Source organism: Grus americana, chromosome 19, assembly GCF_028858705.1.
Source record: "Grus americana isolate bGruAme1 chromosome 19, bGruAme1.mat, whole genome shotgun sequence".
NCBI lineage: Eukaryota > Metazoa > Chordata > Aves > Gruiformes > Gruidae > Grus > Grus americana.
The window spans coordinates 8038075-8058382 of record NC_072870.1 but is presented as its reverse complement, the minus strand read 5'-3'; the positions used below and the strand labels follow the sequence as shown (position 1 = coordinate 8058382).

General features: G+C 41.9%; 1 protein-coding gene and 2 long non-coding RNA genes across 6 annotated transcripts in view; 2 read left to right on the top strand and 1 right to left on the bottom strand.

The window, feature by feature from the left end:
* RABEP1 (rabaptin, RAB GTPase binding effector protein 1) overlaps positions 1-3992 on the bottom strand; it is a 53585-nt gene extending 49593 nt beyond the window's left edge. The window contains exon 1 of one of the 4 annotated variants that reach the window (XM_054848026.1): positions 3604-3992. In XM_054848026.1, coding sequence (XP_054704001.1) covers positions 3604-3637 — 34 coding nt within the window. In that variant the 5' untranslated portion in view covers positions 3638-3992. Of the gene's footprint in view, positions 1-1999; positions 2024-3467; positions 3535-3603 lie in introns of those variants that run through there. The other 3 variants (XM_054848030.1, XM_054848028.1, XM_054848029.1) reach the window with 3 other exon arrangements.
* LOC129215250 (uncharacterized) lies at positions 3698-7621 on the top strand. The gene is made up of 3 exons (XR_008579942.1): positions 3698-3821; positions 4452-4528; positions 7543-7621. It is a non-coding gene; the product is annotated as an uncharacterized LOC129215250 (long non-coding RNA).
* A 1861-nt stretch (positions 7622-9482) lies between these two features.
* On the top strand, positions 9483-18343 carry LOC129215249 (uncharacterized). Its single transcript, XR_008579941.1, has 2 exons — positions 9483-9650; positions 13154-18343. It is a non-coding gene; the product is annotated as an uncharacterized LOC129215249 (long non-coding RNA).
* The last annotated feature ends 1965 nt before the right edge of the window (positions 18344-20308 follow it).

Genomic DNA, 20308 nt, shown 5'->3' with positions numbered 1-20308 from the left:
AACGTTTGACAGTTACATCAACAACACAGAGCTAAACTTAAGTGCTCAAAACCAGTCCCCTAACAACCACACCTAGGTTTTGAGATGAGTAATAGCATTTTTAGATACTTCAATTTGATTTAAAAGTGATGCCTATAACGAAAATAACTAGAAATGTAGAAGTGTCTAAGTCTTAAAGTTTGCTTACTTAATTTTCTACATGACATTCTAGACTAGCAATGCTCAGCCTCTGGGATACGTGAAAAGTATGGTGACAGCAAGTCTCAGCTCTTGTCAGGATCCCATATTACTTCCACAGGGAAACAATGGAGCTCACAGTGCTGCTGGGGGTACTAAAATCAACATGGCAACGTCCTCTAATATTCTATAGATGGTTGAGCAGTTCTCTCCACTGAGAACTGACATAATTTCTGACCACAAAAAGGAGATACCATTTTTACCGGCCTAAGCACAGGTTACTCCAATGCTGTACGAACTAGTTCTGATGGCAAATTCGTATTAAAATATTTGATAGACTGTGCCATTAACAGCTTCCTTTATCACAGAATAATATCAATGGACATGTTATTTATCAGTCTGTCTGTACTAATGGTTTAAGTTCATTAGTGCAGTAAGACAAGTTTAATAATTTGCATATCATTGTGATTAATTTTTTAGTCTTGAAGAATTAGTGTTTTATGTAACTGCAGTTTCTTCATTGAAGTGTTTTCCAGATATGAGAAAGGGAATAATGCTAAAGCTTGAGCATTCTGATACTGAAAAACTACACCAAAATATTTTGTTTGGTAACCTTATTTTCAGAGATGGCAAGCATCCAGATGTGAATTAATCCTAGGGAGGTTGAGAGTATACCACCTTCAAAAAAAAAATTTTAAAAATCAGGCATTACTGTTCCAGTCACACAATCTAGACAATGCACATATTAATTAAAATCTCAAAAAAAAGCACCTTGGCCAGGATCAATAAGAAGCACACACCTACTTGCAACACAGGTTGACATCATTAGCTAACAGTTCACAGCAGAGTGCACAAAGCTACACCAGCAAAGGACTCTGCACTTAGCCTTTCTGCGATTGTTATCATATGGAAACTCTATTACCACACACAAAAGAATTAGAGGATTATTAACTTCTATACTAAGCCAAAGTACAAAAACAAGGTAGGTCCTGACATCTGTTCTTTTCCTATTTCTTTGTGCTACTCCTTCCACTCTTCTTGGGCCCATTTTCATTTCAGTATGGGTATTAGAATAGAATATACATTCTATATTATATTCCTCTCATGTTGTTTCAATATGTTATTTCTACTACAGTAGAAATAGTAGCTCTTTTATACTTGCTTTCAACAAAAAGGCATAGCTAATGTATCTTGCACAAGTAAAGAATGCATAAGGTATTTATAATCAATATCAGTAATTATACAAAGCCATTATTTTTTCCTTAGGGGAACATACTAATCCAGTTCTGTTTTGTCACATGTAATCTTAAATTAGAGGTTACACTAGTCCTTTAAGCAATAAATTCAGTGCAGACAACTAAAATATTAAATAATTCCTTTCTCTCCACATTAAGATAGAACAGAGAAGTTTCAAGGCACGCTTTTGGCAAGTTACTTAAAAATAAAACCAACACACATGAGAACAATAGTATAGTAATCAAAGTGAATAAAAAACCCCCCAAACTGGTCCTCTTACTGCCAAAGGAGGATGGGGGAGAGGAGCCATTTCAGAAGCTGTAATTCTTTAGTACAAGCACACAGCAACCACTTTCAGAATCCATCCAACTTGCAGCCAGTTCTCCCTGCCATGTGCCTTATTTACAGCATCCTCATCTTCCTGCAGCTAGAAAGTATGAGAAAGACAGCAATCCGTACCTCCTAAAAGAAAGACTTCCTCAACCTACTAGATTTTATTTGTACCTTTTTGCCTTGTTTTTAATCAACAACAACAACAAAATCTATCCGAATTGTCACTTCTAATATACTATTAACATACAACTACCTTTCCTGGTCAAGAGGCAGCAAACATTTGTACAATGAACAGTTCCAGTGCACACCTGCAGTCAGATAGCCTGCAAGAGCTGAGAAGAAAATTTGTTGGAAGTTGTTCTGCAGCTCTCTGAAGAAAAGGCTAAAGAACAATAAACAATGGTTATTCACTAGAAAGTACACAAGCACAACCCATACCAACACTGATCTTACAAGCATGACAGCAAGTAAATTCACCTTTCCCTTAGTGCTCCAGAAGGACAAGCATGCAATCACTGACCTTAATGAAGGAAAAAAACCCCAAAATCTAAGCACCTTCATCATTAAAACTTTGAAAAGGAAGACTAAAATCCCTGAGGATGAGCACTTTCTCGTGTAGCTCCACAAAAAAAAGACCACACAATTCCCTAGATATGCATAATTAAGAATACATCATTGTCCTTTTCTAAGAGAGTGCTTTCCCAGGGAAACTCATGTGCTCTTTAAAAAGAGAGCTCTGGCACAGCCCCACAGCTGGGTAAGCACCTATCCTTTGAGATTCTGTACATCTCTCTAGTTCTCCTATGTCTACATTATGACCAGCCTCAACTTAAATTTCTTGCTCTCTTGCCCCTTCCCATCCATCCCACACACTAAACACTGTCCCTTCAATCCCATCTTCTAAGCGAAGCATTACCTACAGTTCTTCTGATACGCATACAGTTCTGTAATCTGTTCCAAGAAGGGGAGGGAGGAATACTTTCTTGTCTGTAATTCCTTCCAAACCAGACACAAATAACATTTCCAAAACAAAAACCTTCAGGGAAAGCTTATCTTCCTCCTGCACAGGTAAATACCATCCTGAGAGAAGGGCTGTCATTTTCTTTGTCTTTTCCAGCACAGGAACAAACTGTCCACGCCAAGTATCCTGACCTCAACCTCTTGAAGCACCTTTTTACTGCACGCACAGGACGAATACAGCCCTACATCACCTGCCACGGCCAAATCGATGACAAAGTCCTGCCCAGCCAAGAAACGTCTACCTCGATAGAAGCATCACCACCCTCTTCCTCCCCTTTCCCAGGGCGGGAAGGCCTTCCCCGTCCCACCGCACACCCAAGCCGAGAGCCCCTTTCCTGCCAGCAGCGCGTCCTCTGAAGCATTATCCTCCCTCCTTGTGCGCGCTGGGGAGCCGCCCTTGCTCCACATCAAGCCCATTTGCAGACTAATAACCACCTGCGATGCCCCCTTCGTCCTCGCAAGGCCTTCCCGACCCACCTCTCCCAGCCAAGCTCCTCTCTGAGTGCTCACCGCCCGCCCTCCCCTCACACGGCGGCTCCCACCGCCGCCCCGCCACCATCCGGGCAAGGGCTCCCTCCTGGCCCCGCAGGCCTCTCCGTGGGGCTCCCCTTCGTGCATGCCCCCGCCCCGGGCCGCCTCCGCGGCTGCCCCACGCACCCTGTCCCGCCGGATCCCACCTCCCCGCCGCCGTCACCACCCACCGCCGCGGCCCGGCAAGGCCGCCTCGCCCAGGCCGCTGCCCCCCAGCCCCCGGCCGGCGCGGCTCCGCAGGCGAGCCCGGGGCTGGGCAGGCCGCGGTCACCCGGCTCCGCGAAGCGAGGCCGCCTCCTCCTTTACCGTCCGTCGGGGGGCTCGGGCCGGGCTGGGCCATGGCTCCAGCGGGCGGGCGGCACCGCCGCGGCCTCCTCCGCCTCCAGCCGCGGCGTCGGAGCGGGAACCGCTACGCCAGGGGGCCCCGGCGAGAGACGGGAGCTGCCGGCCTGGGCCTCCGCCTCATCCTGACAGCGGCCGCCGCCGGCGGGAGGAGGAGGAGGAGCGCCGCGCAGGCGCCCACGGTGAGACCACGGGACCGGCTGCCGCCACCACCGGGGCTGGGAGGGCCGGGGTCGTGCTGGCCGCCGCCGCGGCAGGAGCAGGGTGGCTTCCCCTGGGCAGGCTGCCGCCGCCCGGCCCCATGCTGAGGTGCTCTGTCACCCAACGGCCGAGAGGGGAGGCAGAGCCGGCCGCGGCGGGAGCGGGGCCGAAGCCTCCACCCGTGGCGGGCAGGACCGGGGCGGTGGCGGGCTGACGGAGCTGCCCATGGAGCTGAAGGCGCCCGAGGGGGTTCCCGCCGACCCGGCTTCGCCCCGGGGCCCGGCTGTGGGCCGAGCCGCCGCCTGCCCCCTCTGCCCGGCTTGGCCCCTCAGCCTCGGCCTCGCCTGCTGGGCCGGGGAGACATCCCTGGGTCAGCTCTCAGCTAGGCTAGCCTAAACCTATTATTCAGGGAATTGGTATAAGTGACACCAACAAAATATCATAATCTCAGGAGGGAAGCAGGTGTGACCAAGATGGGTGGGGCAAGGAGCCTGGCTAGCCATGGGATCTCTTCCCCGCCAAAAGCCACGATTTCACGGTGCATTGGTGTGTGTTGATGGAGGAGGTCATGAATCCTTCCACCTAACAATGGGATTGTGTCTAAACTCCAGGTTTTTACCAGTAAAAAAGTAGATTTACATCCTTTGGGTGCATGTGAAATCACAGAAAGCGGTGTTGGAGTGGACAGGTAAGATACCAAGTCCTGTCAAGGGCAGGTTCTGTTACAGCTTGCCTTTCCTATGGCTTGCATACCCTAAAAATCAGTCATTTTTAAACTGGGTCACACAGGACTTCCCTTTCCCTCGCCAGAGTTTGAGGCCTTGCTATCAAAATAGGTGGTATGGCAAGACATGGGATTCTGGATTTCATATTAAATTTTTGCTCAGTTAAACCAAATACAAACTTGAAATAGGCAGTCCTTGAAGATCAATCCTTTACATTTTGCCTATTTTGATCAACTGAGGTAAATCTTCTCAGCCTTTGCTGTTGTAAAAAGCGGGTTTAAACTAAACACTTACTTATCAGTGTTCCCAACTTGAGGCATTTGGAGCATTCTTTTCAAAGGTATTTGGAGAACCCAGAGCTGCAGATTGCTCACAGAATTGCTGGCTTAGTGACAAAATGATCAAAGGACTAAGTATCTATCACTTGAGGTACATTTCCAAATTTCTTAGCTCCTGCTTAGGCTCTTTTAGAAGTAGCTGGATATTATAAGCATTCAACACATAAATCCTTTGAAAATCTAGTCCTAACTGGGAACTGAGCTCTTGAAATTCTGTCCCTGTGTGCGTTCATATGGGTACCCCAAACCACCATATTAGTAGCTACTTTCATCTTATTCATGTCACGGCAAAACTCCCACACATTTTGATCGGTTCAGGATCAAACTCTTATGCATCACTCTTGCTGCAAATGGAAAGTAAGATAATATCAAGCTTGATATCTGTTGTACCTACAAGTGCTTATTAAGGGATGAGTATCATATACGTTCCATCACTTCCATAGCCAAAATACTGACTATTGGAATTGTAATATTTCAAAATCTGCATCAGAACTTGTGAGCTTAAATGGGTTTTATACAGTAGTTTGAAGAATTGAAAAACTCTCAAGGGGCTCCTGCTTTTTTTTTTCCTTCTTGTTCTGCAATCTAAAGCTGTACTAGCTTTATAGGTATGGTTCTTAATCTTTCCTTCTTTTTCTGGACAGTAATTGGACTTGACAGAGGCAAAGGTTTATGTGGTATCTAGTCACAATGTCTTGGAACCTGGAACAATGGGGTAATTTCTGCTGTGCCTCCCAAAATGTCCCATTTCATTCTAATCACTTGTAGTTCTTATAGCCTTGATCTCAAAAGGGTTTTCCAACACGACTCAGCTAAACCTTAAAACAGGTAAGCAAAGTTTGACAGTGGTTTGCAGTCATAGAAACAGCTCTATTGCAGTGGCAGAACCAGCAGAGACCACAAGTCCTGAATTCCATCGCCATGCTGTAAATGTTAAGCGCAGTAGTAGTGAATCAGTGAGACATGGGTGAGATCTAGAGAGCTGCAGGTGGGCAGAGACTATTTTCTGCAATAAGCTTCTCCAGAAATAATAATGCTCCTAGAATTCCATACAATTTTATCAAATATATTTGGCCTAAAAGTCTAACATGGGCGTTTTCAGCATCAGTACCACAAGCAGCAGACACAAGTTAATGGAACATGCATCTTCCTGGAGAGTGTGTGGTGTGTTAGTACAAGCTGGAGGAGTAGCTGTCACTTTGTACTCTGCCTGAAATTTAATCTTGCTGGCTTACTGAAAAAGATAAGTTTGCAGCTTTTGTTTAAACAGTAACATCCAGTGACAGGCAGTAAGTGTGTACACTTGGTGGTTGTCTGGAGACCAGGAGTAAACTGAGGGGGACTGTGGTTATTTGGTTGCAAAGAGCATAGTGAAGTAATTTACATAACACATCTAGGGGAGAAGAAGTATTTTCTTTTTGCCTGAGGAAAATAAAATAAACAAGTAGCCAAAGAGCTAATTAAATCTGTTTTCTGAATAGATCTGTCTTGTGGTTGACTGACTTCAGTGCTTGTGAATGCTCAAGTTCCAAATGAAACTTTTCCTACTTTTTTTTTGAGCATGTAGAAAGATTTTTCTCTTTGTGTGGCTCTGATTTTTTTTCCCTTTAATTGAAGCACTTTAACCTCAACTACGGCATCTATTTTCATTAGACTTTGAAGAATGTAATGATCACTGTCTTTATCTGTGAAACTAGTCCCAGATCCTAGGTCTGGTTGAGTTACCCTGGCTATGTCCCAACTCCATGTCAGGACAAGACCCAATTACATACATTGTACTATCACTTGCAGCAAAGTACACAGCTCTGAGGGAAGTCACTACACATTCCAGCAAGTCCCTTGATGTGGATGATCAGAGGGCCAGGGCTGTGATCAGACCAATGAAGAGTATGATCACAAAAGCTTTGTATTCGTAGGAAGTGAGGCTAATAAAATACAGACCTAATTCCTTTAGTTTCAAGTGGTACAAGATACTATTGTTTTATATGACAGTTAAGCTGATTCTACAAAAAAGAGTAGTCTTTTAAAAGATAAACTAAAGTTCTGGACTTGCAAGGCCAAGTCTACATCTGGTGTGAATTCAGGGGAAACAGTCTGATGTGTGGGAAATGAGAAACCAGCCTGTAGCACAGAATCAAAATGGAGATCAAAAAGACCCTCTGAAGTGTGCTGTTTCCCATTTATGTTGCTTTACTGGCCACAAAGTAGTTTGATTCCATTGTGCCCCATATGGCAGGGGTATGCAGTGAATTACAAGCCCTGCTCCCCAGTGTGGTTCATCTCATAAACCACCCACTGTTTAATTCATTTCATCCAAGAGAGCTGAGCAACAAGGTAGATTTGGGAAGCGGCTTTGTGGGTTGCCAAGACTAGACTCCTCTGCACTCGTAGAGGAAGAAGATGGCAGAACTAACTAAGGACCCGCTGCCTAAGCAAGTAGGAAAACTAATTTGAAGAGCAACAGCTCATCTATCCCAGATCACTCTACCTGTAGGTGTTATGCAGTTAGGATTTTGGTAAGAGTCTCCTTCATTGAACAAACTGTGAAATGACATTGTCTTTAGATGAATGCAACAAGAATGGTTTGAATGTGGAGAGTAAACATGTGACCAGAAAAAACTGTGTGTTCTTAACTCCAGGTGAAGCCCAGGGACGCAGAAGTTGCATGCATCTTTAAGGAGGGACTCAGCTGCTCCCAACAGCAAGCCTTGGGTTCATTCAAAAGGCAAGTAATGGACTTGTCCTCCTAGCAAGAGAGAAGAGGAAAACCAGAATTTATTGCTTGCTCTTTATATATTTCTAGGTCTGCCAGAATTTGTCTACTGTTTTTCTCACTTTTTTATTTGTTTAAAAAGTGTTCAGAGTTTCCTCATATTTAAACGTTTATTTTCCTTTTGTTGAGATTGATGGGTCATTAGCATTAAGTATTAGTTCTGCAGATATGAGTGTTTGTAGGCTTTGGTCCTTTCTTTTTAATGCAAAGCTTTTGGAGAAAATTTACATTCATCTAAGTATTACCATAAAGAGGTTGGTTAAAAATCCCAAACCAGTCATGCTCTTTGCTTCAAAAGTTATTCTGGAATGCAAGGAATTCAGTCTGGAACAATTACATTATTTGCAATGGGAACTTCTTAACGAACCCTGGAATAGTTTATGTGGTTAAAAACCTTTTCAAGAGCAATTGAAAAATAATGTTATCCCATCTATTGTTTAAAGGATTCCATGTGGTACAGTTCTTTGAATATATGGGAAGCAAATGAAGCAAAAAATGAAAATTTGGCAGGCAAAAATCAAAGTGCTTGCATTGGCCCTAAATCTAGATATATGCACATTAATGATCTCATTTGAAAGATGTCTATATTAAGATTTGAAAGCTCTCTGGGTTCCCAAGGGGCAAGCTCATTGAATATTGTGATGTACCATGAAACTAAACAATTTTTCTTACTGCGAAATAGCCAAGGAATCAGAAAGTCGTTCCGTATGCATAACAAAGGACACATTAAGAGCATAGTCTTTTGGGTAACCTTGCTCAGCAATACTTCATTAGAATTGTCATTGCAGGGAGGCACAAAACCAACCCTGCTTTGTACTTACACACTCCTTCACTGGAATATCTAAAAATGTGCCATAACCCATTCAGACTCACTATACCTGTATTAATAAAGTTATCTGTGTCTGTCTACAGGCATGCAGAGAAGGATGCAAAGGTGTTCAGTAAATACTCCGGCAAACCTTCCCATAGTGGTTTAAACAGCTGGTGCCCTGTAGCCTGCTCTGCCTTTGTGTTAGAGATATAACTCTTGTAGTGAAGTGGAGAGTGCAGAGTGTAGGATAGAGCTTAGCCACGCAGTGTTTAGCCTTAGCCCAAATCTGCCTTCATCAGTGATTTAAGTAGAGATGGTGGACTTCATATTGCAGTGGTTGAAGTGTGGACACACACATAGTCCCTCCTGCCAGGTCTGCTATTGTAGCAAGAATTTATAATAGAGGGGAGCGGGCACCAGCAAGGCCCCTGTCAGTCACCGCATGTTCATCAGACCTCAGAGCCCAACACGATCCATCAGCAGGGACAACGAGGCTAATGGGACCCCAGAAGGAACTCTCTTGTTTTTCACTCTGTTCATGAGATTATACTTTTATTTAAAAAAACTAAAATAACAATAAGAGGTTCTGCTTTTTGAGACTGTTTTGCATGTAAATATTGCATATAGTAGTATTTTTCAAAACAACAGACCATGTTAGCAGTAGCATCTCGTGCATTTAACTTCCTAATCTTGAGAAGATCAGTTCACTAACATCAATGAGTCACATCAGATCTGCAGGATTGGGCCATTTATACCATTTTCTTCCTCTGAGGCATAAGCAGATCAGATATCCCATAAATTCTAATGATTGCAATGCCCACTTGCCAAGAAAAGGAGGGAATGTTGCAAGTACCATAAAATTCATTGTCCCATGTGTGTTGTATTGAATGGTGTAGCCAAAAGATTTCCGTGTTAAGACTTCAACAGCAGTGCTCATTGTGGAGTGTTTTATTAATCCAACCACTGTTAAGTCTCAGTATGTCCCTTTCAGAACTGTCTTTGGAGATATTTAGAAGAACATGATACCCAAGAAGACTGAGCGGTCTTTGTGGAAACAATGGACCAGGCAGCTGAAAAGATGCAATAGGATTTCAGAGGATCACCAAATCTCTGCACATCCTTCATCTGAACAAAAGCCCACCCTTCTGAGCAGTTTAATCCAGGTAGGATTTCAAGAAGCTCCAAAAGTTTAGCTTGAGGCCTTCCTCCAGCTGGGACTCTTCAGTGATTCCTGAACCTTTCCTGGGGCTCTGCCTGTGCCCGTATGTCCAGAGGTGTGGACCAGCCCAAATACTTGTTAATACAAACTTAAATCACACATCTTAGGTCAGTGGGTAGACCCAGCTAGTCCAGCTGTTTCTCATCAATGTCATCCCATCATTATGAATCCTTTTATTCCCTATTTTCCCTGATTTGTCCTAGGTGTTACAGTGGTCTCTCTATTTGCCTCTTTACTGGAGTGCCTTTTCCAGAGCTATGTCCCTTAGATGCAAACACACAAAATATTTTGTACTTCTATGCCACCTTTCACTGGAGAAAGAGCCTTTTAGTAGAACCAGAAGAGAAGGAATTACCTCAGATTTATAGGCTGGGAAGACCCAGACAGATAGCCTGATTTGCTTAGAGATACACAAAATTCAGCAATAGGGGGGAAAAAACATGAACATGTATCTCCTATCTCCCTATAGCTTTTTTGCCATAAAATATATTTCCTTTGCTTATTCATCACACCTTTAAAAATACCAAAAAGCTTCTGACCTTTGAAAAACAGCTGAAGACAAACATCTGTTGTAAAATGAGTATTTCTTAGCAGGTAAAAAGATCAAATGAACTCATTTTCTATAGAATCTCAGTCTGATTCTCTCAAAAACGTTTGCTGCTGAGGTAGGCTTTCCTGCCTTATTCTTTCACCATTCATGCAGCATTAAGGAGCTCCCTTCTCCTCTGAGACCACAGGAGGTTTCACATTACGTTGTTAACCTCCTTCAGATCATCTCCATGCACAATCCGAGTTTCATTTACATGCAGACATAATGTCATTCAGCCCACTTTATGCCACTTACATCTCTCTTGTTGCTATGGGGAACATTGATAAAGAACAAATGAGCAAATAAAATACTTGAGGAGGAATACGAAAAACACTGTTTGGTGGATTTGTGTGTAATAGGCAGTGACATTTTATTTGGCATTTGTCCTTACCTAGCTAAGCTTCTTCCATTGCAGCTTCAGCTACATTCTGTATAGTCAAAACATGCTCTTCCCAGAGGATTTAGATGCTTAGAGGTGTAACTGTACCTGACCCTGGGGAAATTCACAATTCTCATGAGAAGTAATTTGCTTGCTTTGAAAGGGCTTTTGCTGGCATGAAAGTGCGAAGAGCACCATCCAGTGTCTAATCAGAGTAAATACACAAAAACTCGATGGCATCAATACAAAGGCATCTCTGAACACCTCATAGTCAAGCTACACCTGGTGGGACACATGAGGATCTAACTAAAAAGAGGCTACAGTCAGTTACAGAAGGAAATTCTAAGAGAAGACTGGCAAAGTTGTCAGCCTTTCAGGAGGACATGAGACAACCTGGAAGATCACATCTTTTAAAGAGCTGTATTCTGAGTTGGAGTTACTGATGACTGAGGGAGCAAAAGACACAAGCAGGAGGAAGTGGAGGTGACAATAGATGGGGCTGGTCAAGAAAATTATGCAGATTAAATCCATGAAGGGAAGGACCTACAGCAGAGAGAAAATTGAGCCAGATCCTTATCCTGTAATCCTTCCCCTTTGCAGAGTGGAATCAGCAAAAAGAGGCTAAGAAATTTTACTGGCAGCTGAAAAAATAAGGGAGAAGTGACTTCAGCTGCCACTGCCCAGTCTCAGCAGCCTTGTATTGCTTTACAAATGTGGGGTGGTCCTGGATTTCAAGGAAGATGATTTGGAAAAAGATTTTGCACAGAGGTGTGCAATGAGTAGTAATTCTTCTTATTATGTAGGGCTACAGACTTTTGTGGGCTAGAGAAGAGGAGCTAATGGGAAACAAGGAGTCCATGAGGCTAAAAATAGGCACAGGCAAAAATTAATATTATCTGCAAAGAAGTGATACCCAGATAGATGTCCAAGAAGAAGCATGCAACTTTCCCACGGACTAGCAGTTGTGCAACAGTGTATTGAAACTCAAGGTAAACAAGGAAACAGGAATTTATTAGGTTTATTAGGAACAGAACATTTGTTAATCAAAGATGCACAGTGCTCCAGTTTAGCACAATTTGTAGTAACATATCACTAATATATCCTCCCTAAAATCGGACTATGGGCTGGCATAAGTTAGAAATGCCATAATCCAAGACAGCTCCTCTGTTGTGTTCAGCGTTCCCAGGAACAGCTTAGCATGTGTTTGCTCTTACTCATTTTATATTGGACTTGCAGAACAGAACTCACTTCTTTGATTAATATTAAGTAGTGTTTTGTTTGTGCCCTGTGGCAGAAGTGCCCAGATGGAGTGGTTTGAATACTGAAAACATGAGAAACACTTAATGTTCTATGGAGCTCTGTTAAAGTTGTCTGAATAGAACATCTGGTATCAAATCTTTGGATAAATCAGTTTCTGCAAGTATTTGGACCTGCTCTGGGTCTGTGCTTTGTTCCAGCTTTACATTCCCTCTCTTGCCTCCCTGTTTCTAGAGCCAATAGAGGCTGGTTTATTGCCTAGTGCAACCCATTAAAGTCCCTTTGTTGGGGCTTGGCAATTAGTTGAGCAGAAAGAGTATAAAAATCACTTTGGCATCTGTGGGGTTGAAATGGCAATACTGACCTCCCTGATCTCCCTGAAAGGCTTTTATCTGTCTTCAGGGTGATGGAGAAAGAAGGAAGAATGGTCATCCAGAGACTTAGGGAAGATACCGCCTGATATATCTGTGGAGTGTAACCCTGTTGGAGAGTTTTTGTCTTTATAAAATGTCTCTGCCCCCCATAGGGACACAGTGTGAATACATCCATGCAAGACCTCCATGCCTGGGGAAGTGAATAGTATCCCACTGCCAGTCCTGCTTTATGTGCAAGAAAAAGCCTTGCAGAGTTGAAGAGTGAGAAGGGGAAATGGGAGCTGTTGTCATGTTGTTTGACTGATACCATACAACAGATGGAAGTGCCTGTACTTAAGAGATCCACAGCCGGAGCCTTCCAAATCACATGGCACTGCTAGGCATGTTTTTCACTTCAGTAACACAGCAGAGGCAAATCAAGGGCTGATGCATACGGACCACCTAATTTAGAGGTGTTTGAGATTAACTCCTTCCACTTTAGGCAGCATTTCAGCTAAGAAAGGCTGAGCACACAGAGCTCCCATTACTCTTCCTGGGACTTGGGATGCTTGGCTTCACTCCAGGGCAGATTTTCAGATGAGTGGTGTTTCGAATCTCCCAAATTTACCTGTGCAGAAGCTCTGACTCCTGGCACTATGACCAAAGCCATGAAAGGGCATCAAGTGGGAATTTTGAAGTTGCATTCAGAATATTGTGAAGCAACTGTTTCACATGTAGTAACTGAGAAAAACATCTCACAATGTATCATTTTATGCTATTGAGGAAATAAGATATTTTGAGTTATATTCCTTTAATATGTCTTGCTATGTTTAAAGGGCTGATTTTCTTCTCTTTTGTTTTGTTTTCAGGCTTGATACATGAAGCAAACTTCAGTGGACTTATTCTTGCCTCACACCAATGGTAAGAGGAAAGAGAAGCAAGTTATTCATGTTTAATGTTATTTTATGCCAGATGTTTTGCTGGTAGAAATCCATAGCTCCACAGGCACTAATTTCTTCAGGATCTGGAACGTCTGGCCCAATTTCTTTCCCCATTCTGGATGGTCTGTGAAGGAAACTGCTTTATTTTGCAATATTGAATATTCATGCTGGGAAGTTATAAGCAAAAACAAAATAACAAGAGACAGGGTCTCTAATAAGCTTCCTGTCACGTGAGGCTCAGGTTCTGTTGAAGCAGATGTGGTTGCTGACACATTTCCAAAATGTTTGTTGAGTGGTGATTAGATTCTGTTATATTGATGTTATCTCTCTGTGATCTCATTCAATTCAAGTAGTTCTGCAAGCAGTGAAATCTTTTTTCCTATGAATTTACATCTTGGATTGTGTTTCGGCATGGATTCTCTGATGTTTAATGGGGATTGAGTTCATTTTAGCCTGTTTCTCCAATGAGGGATGAATAATGTCATCTTTATTGGCCATCTACTTTCATAAAGCTTGTAAGAATTAAGTATCTCAAGGATGTCAAATTGGAGTGGGAATTAGGAACCAGTTCCAAAGTTATCTGGGGCCAACTCATGTAAACAAACATGAACATGAGTTTCATTTTCTTACAAAAGCAGAAAGTAAGAATCAATTTTTTAGTATTTTGTCCTTGTATATTACCTGGTTGATTCTATTCTGTTTATTTGTGATAAGTCATGTAAGATATGCTTTATCTGTAAAGCTGTATGAAATATGGGAATTTTTTTGCCACATTGAATATATATTAAAACATTATTAATTTATACTTATGGGCCACACAAGAGATTACATTATTTTTATTGTCCTCACTTGAGCATGGGAAAGAGGTGATGTGCATTTTAACTGACATGTTTGCACAGGCAAGTGCAGAGAAAGAATGGATTGTTTTTCCTTTAGAATTAGACCTCACCATTTCTGGTTTGGAAAGGAAGAAAGGAAACCTAGAATTGAAAATGACCTTTCAGGTTGCTGAGTCCAGTCTTCTGCTTCTGCAGTGAGCCAAGTTCCCAATCTTTTTCATAAACAGATTGCGCTGTTCAAAAATATGCTCTTTCCTCCTTGTCATCTCTCCTATCCTCCCTGTTTCCTACTTTATTTAGGGTTTTACTCCAGAATTTCCTTCTTTTTATAGGAAGAAACCTTCTAATTTCCATGGTCAGTTTTGTTCTTGTTTGTTCTTGTTCCAGGAATGTTCCTTAGGTTGCTTAGTTCTTTTCTACACTGTCTAACTAGACACTGTGCATGTGCTCTGCTATGCCAAGTCCAGTAAAGGAGGTAGGAGTTAGTCTTCATAGCCAGCCCTTCACTTATTTCCCTCGTACTTTAGCTGTTTAGAGCAAATCCTTCATGCATTTTTCATGATATGTCACATTAAGCAAAGAGAAAGTTCCTGTGGATCATAGATAATTTGAGGACAAGTGGAAAGGGTGGTAGGAAGGTTGGCAGCAGCCTCAGTTCACTGACTATAGGAGGATGGATGATCTGTTGCACAGCCTAAGGGGGTCATATGAAAATTAAGGATACCATGAAAAAACTGAGAAAATCACAGCCATTTTAGCTTTAGTTTGTACTAAATAAGAAACCTGAAGTCTTTCCCTGTTCCTTCCATGTTGATTTTTCAAATGTTGATAACATCCAGTCAAGGCTTCATGTGGTTTGGCAGGGGTTTCTTGGGGTCTGACCTGGGAAACTATAAGGTTCCTGGAGTTTCCTGTGAAGGGTCAGGGTTCTGTACCTTCAGCAAAGCTAACTTCTCTTTCACGTCCTCCTCAGTGACAATAAAAGTCCATCTTGATTTTATTCATTTTACTTGTATAACACATCTGATTTACCTTATCATATTCTCTCTAATTAATAATCTCACTAGCCATTCAAACTCTCTGCTTATTTTTACATTGGAAATGTAACTTTTGCTTCTTCTAGGTTAAGAAATGGTTATATGGCTATTACGAAACATCAGCAGGATTTAAGAAAAATTATTAAAAAATATCACAGTTGCTTCTTTCAAACCTCCTTTTGTCTTTTTAATCTTCTGCAAGGTTAGTTTAGTTTACTTAATGTAAATCAACATTTAATTTAAAAATTAAAAGCATGAAGAGGGAGGGCAATAATTGAAGAGGTAGAAGAAGTAGAGGAGACGAGAAGGTAAGTAGATCAGACAAAATTTGATGTGTTCAGCTTCACTGCTGCCAGTGTAAAAGGCGACATCTGTTTATGGTTAAAGAGGAGCTATCATGTGGAAACAGAACAAGAGCTAGAGATCAGGGCTCGCTTATTCTTCTATTGCAAAGTAGCCAGATTTCTTCATTATGTTTGATAATGGCAGATTAAGCCTTTGAATCTGAGTTGGATTTCTGAAAGGTCCCAAGAAAGATGGCAATGGAAATTTTAAACCCAGATTTTGGGAGTGTGGTTGTTCTTGCTGCAGAGCTTTTCCTTTAGAAGACCTTGTCAGCTGGAACCTGTGCCTGTATTACGAAGTGACACACATGTGGGTGCTAAGCAGCCATGGTTGGACGCTGGGTGCAGAGGCCTGCTTCAGATTCTTTAGATGTGAGCGATTTCTGAACAATGCTTATCCTAGTCCCCAAGAAAACATAACGGCAGCCAAAGATAAGTGAAGTGGAATCTGGCTAAACTCATCATCTTCCACATTGGTCTCCTTCTTCATCCAAGCCTCACTCTGTCCCAGGGGACTGCAAGGGTGTGTGTGGCAGGCAGCCATCACCCAGGAATCTCCCCTGTGCCTGGCAAGTTAAGATTGGGAGGGATCTTTCCTGTTTTCTGGCCCCTTTCAGGACTGACAAAAGAAAGCCAGACACAGCTTGGAACTTGTGCCAAAGTCTTCCAAGTCTTTGTTAACTGGCAGGATGGTGGTTATTGGCCAGTGGTGTCTGGGTGTAAAAGAAAAAGGAAATCAGATGGAGTCTCAAGAGTCTAACAGGAACTGCAAATGGTTGGGGTTGAATGTCCTGACTTTTTTTTTAATATTAAACTTTAACAAATGATGTCACAAAGAGCAATCCACAGCCACATAGAATATGCTGCTATCACCAGAACAGAAGCATACACACGTTCCTGCTCACCACACAAGTGCTCTTTGCCATGTTATTCCACCTTCATAGTTAACTTTGATTGTTAGCCTGGCTATAAGAATATACTGTCTACCTGTGCGTCAGCTTGTGTATCTCACCTGTCCTTTCTTAAGCCATTGACCATTTGCAACTATATCTGATAGAATGAGACAAGTCTCAAAGTTATGAAATTCCTAAAAAATTCATTACTATAGGCAGCCATGTCTGTGTAGAGAATAAGGGAGGAAGACCCTTCTAAGAAGATAGAAAATCTACATTTGGGCAAATCCTTAAGACACGTGTCTGTTGGAAACTGGGCTTCAACAGCACTTAGCATAAAATGTTTGTTTATCTAATACTACTACGTTTTTCTGGGACTGGCAAATGAATTATTTAGTAATGGAAACTGCATGTGTATCTGGCTTCTGTGGGTTCATGTTATAGAAAACTGTAGGAGTGTCTGCAGGGATCGCAACTGCCCAACTTTGTGTCATAGACCCTGTGTCTTAACAGGACACAGAAATTCCCATTTAGCAGAGGAGAGCAGAGAGCATGGGGTGGCAAGTTTTAGCTTTTATTGCTAATGCTTTGTAAAATAACCTTTATGGTCTGCAGACTCAGACCTGTGCAGGTCTGCGTGACCTGAGATTTATTACGTCACTACCATATTTGTACATCTCTCTCCAGTTCCTGGATATGAAAGAAAGTAAAGCTCCAAAAGTTCAGCTTGATGTTAATAGATCGAGATATACCCAATATTTAACTTCTCTGGACAAAGGAACTGCATCAAGGGTTGGCTTGTCCTGTTACATTGTGAAGGTGTCAGCACTGTGTGCTGCAATGCTTCATGCAACCTTAGGGAAAAGAAAAAGAGAAAAAAAACCCGCCAAGTGTATGTGCAATGGAAAACAGATGGAGTTTTCATTAGATGTTACTTTTAGTGATCTGCTTTAAAAGTAAAGATACACCATTCTGAGCAAAAGGGTCTCCTAACAGCTTTGTTTAGGTCCCAGATTTATTATCTTAGCTACAGATAGGATTGCAATATCTTTGTATCATTAGGAGTTCCAGTCAAACTTGCCTACCATTATTAGAATTCCAAACACAGCAAAACAATTTTGAGGTCTTAACAATATTTTTCCCTAAGATGTATCTTTCTTTAATGATTCAGAGTTGTTATTATTATAGGCCTGGCAGTTGGTTGCTCAGTTTCTGGAGTATTACCATTTAACCTAGGTCAGAATAAAAATCCTGGAGTATTCATTGCAGGACAGACCTTTTGCTTCTTTGAGGGCCTGGTCTTCACAGTCAACTTTGATGTGGCTCCTCCAAGTGGTCTTACTGGCTGTGAGAGGTGACCCTAGCAGTCTAGAAGGCCTGAAGATCCTTCCTAAAAAAGATGAACCCTGCAATCTGTGCCTGTAGGTACTAAATCAGCTTTTGACAAGTAAAGAACAATGCAGTCCCAGGGGTTTAGGAATAGATGGTTGCTGCCAAACCACAATAAATGCTTTTGTCTGGAACTCATGGAACAGTAACATAGCAATGGAGGGTGTACCCTTGTCTGTTATTCCCTCTGAGCAAATTCTCAGAGACATGTTACCATGATTCAGATAGATTTCATGGAACTAGTCGAGAAATAGGCTTTCATTTCCTTACAAAGGGAGGAAGAGACAATGGAACTCAGCAAAACATATGGCTTTTTTTTCTTTTGTTCCTGTCTGAGAGTTATGCAAGCAAAACCCAGTGCCCATCCTCAGACAGTACTCTCTGAAGTGAGACTCATGTGAGAAAATTTGTTACCTTTCTTCTGAGTTGACAAAATTGTTTTACTTCCTCTGCATATGTATAAACACAACATATGTCTTCAACTCATCTCCAGCTGGAGAGTATGAATCAAAATCCAAGCTTCACAAAGTTTAAGGAAGTTTGGAGTTCATGTTCATTGTCACCTCTGTAGAAAATACCTACATAAATAAAATTACCTGCTTTAATAAAAAAGAAATAAGCCCCTTGTTTTCCTAAGAGTGGGACTAGAAGGATCAAGTCCAGTGACACACTATCACAAGCTATTAGTTAAGCACCATTCTGAAACCAGGTAGGTTTCTTTCCACTCTTCCTTATTGGGAGACTCTGTTAGAAACCTTCTCCAATTTCCAGACTTTGTCTGTTTAAGGGTAAAAAAAAAAAGGGCTTAAATATAAGGTCACCTTGTATTCAAGGTCAAATTATTTCTTCCTACAATTCAAGGGGAAGCAGGGGAAAATAAGCAAAAGGAGTAGATGATAAGAGAGTGCTTTATATCTAGGTTTGTGTAACTTGGTTGGAACGGTCCAGCCTTTTAGCAACAGCATCCCTGCTCTGATGATTGCTCCTCTTACCTTGTGTCCAGGTAGATACAGTCAGTTTTCTTTCTTTGCGGAAGTTAAGCATGTGCCCTCTCTCCCTATGTTGCTAGAGTGAAAAAGCCCATACACTTCTCCTACAGTTGCTTGTTTCTTCTTCAACTGCTCTCGTGGCCCTTTTCTGATTCAGTGTAGCTTTCTGAGCATGGACGACCAAACTGGTACACCATTTGCACAAAGCCAGTTCCATCAGACTTCTGATTACAACAAGAGGTAAGAGGTTTCCAGATATTGCTGTTTGTGAAGAGGACTGATTTTCTGAGGACAAGTTCTCAGCAAATTCTAAGCAGGTGTCTTTACAAGGTATCTAGTTATGTAAACCTCAGTCACTCAAGGGGGAATCTTGTCCTAAATAAATAACATAAGATGGATCAGTGCAAAAATACACACCTGAACTGATAATGGGCCTGCTTCATACAAGTGAATTAACTCCCTGAACTGGTTGGAATAGTAGGATATGGTATCTTTTATTCACAAGTGCAGTAGTGTCTGTGTGTGCATGAAGACCACTGACTAAAGCTATGTGAGTTACTGTTAAAGTGTTTCTAGCATCTCGGGAAAGGCAACTTCTCCACAAAGTAAATTGGTCTTTTGGGGAAATTTTGCTGCACCACTGAAGTATTTCACCAGCAAAGACTTCTGGAGAAATGAGGAAATACTCACAAGTGACCTCCAGAGCAAAGTAGTCCTGTTGAAAAGTTGAGTAGTTTAAGATCTGATTTTAAGAGGTCCTGGATACCTTCTAGAAGTTGCTTTCTAAAGTGTTTGCACATCAGCACCCTACAGATTTTAAACTGAGCATGTAAAAACACAGCATGGATGGGCACTCTTAAATGTGGTGGCCTGTGTGACTTCCTTGTAGTCACTTGGCAGTTCAAGAATAGAAATAGGAGCACAGGGTTTCTTGTGTCTATTGTGTCCATTTGAATAATACTGCTGAGAGCAACTGAGACCAAAGGCCTGGCCTTCAAAATATATGACTTGAAAAGAAAGCTGCATTTTTTTGGTAAGGTCCAAATGTATTTAATTCAGCTTTGCTGCTGATCCCAAAATTTGGTTGTAAACATTTTTGCCCTGGAAGCTACACATCTGGATTGCAGTGCCTGTAACTGTTTTCATCATCACAAGTAGTTATTGGCTTCATAATGTTCTGCGTGTGCAGAAAACAGCTTGTAAGAGGTAACCTGAGCAAACTCTATTTTGTAATTGAAGAGCTTAAATGTCTTAAATCACCAATCTGCAAGATAGCCACAGCCATTAACTTGCTATATATGACCCTGAAGTCTTAAAATTCTGCATCTCTAGCCCTGCAGAGTTTTTCTGATTCTGACTGCTCCCTATCAATTTCCATGCTGACTCTTTGTCCAGATAGGACAAAAGCAATGATGTACCAACCGCTTTCGTGGGAGATGAGTGTGAACTTGAGTAGAGCTCACCTATAGCTATAAACTTTTTTGTAGCTATACAGCAATAAAACTGAAAATAATTTCTGTACATCATAAATATAGTGATGTAAGCTGTTGGGGATTATCAATACTCAGTGCCAAGTGACAAAATAATGTTGC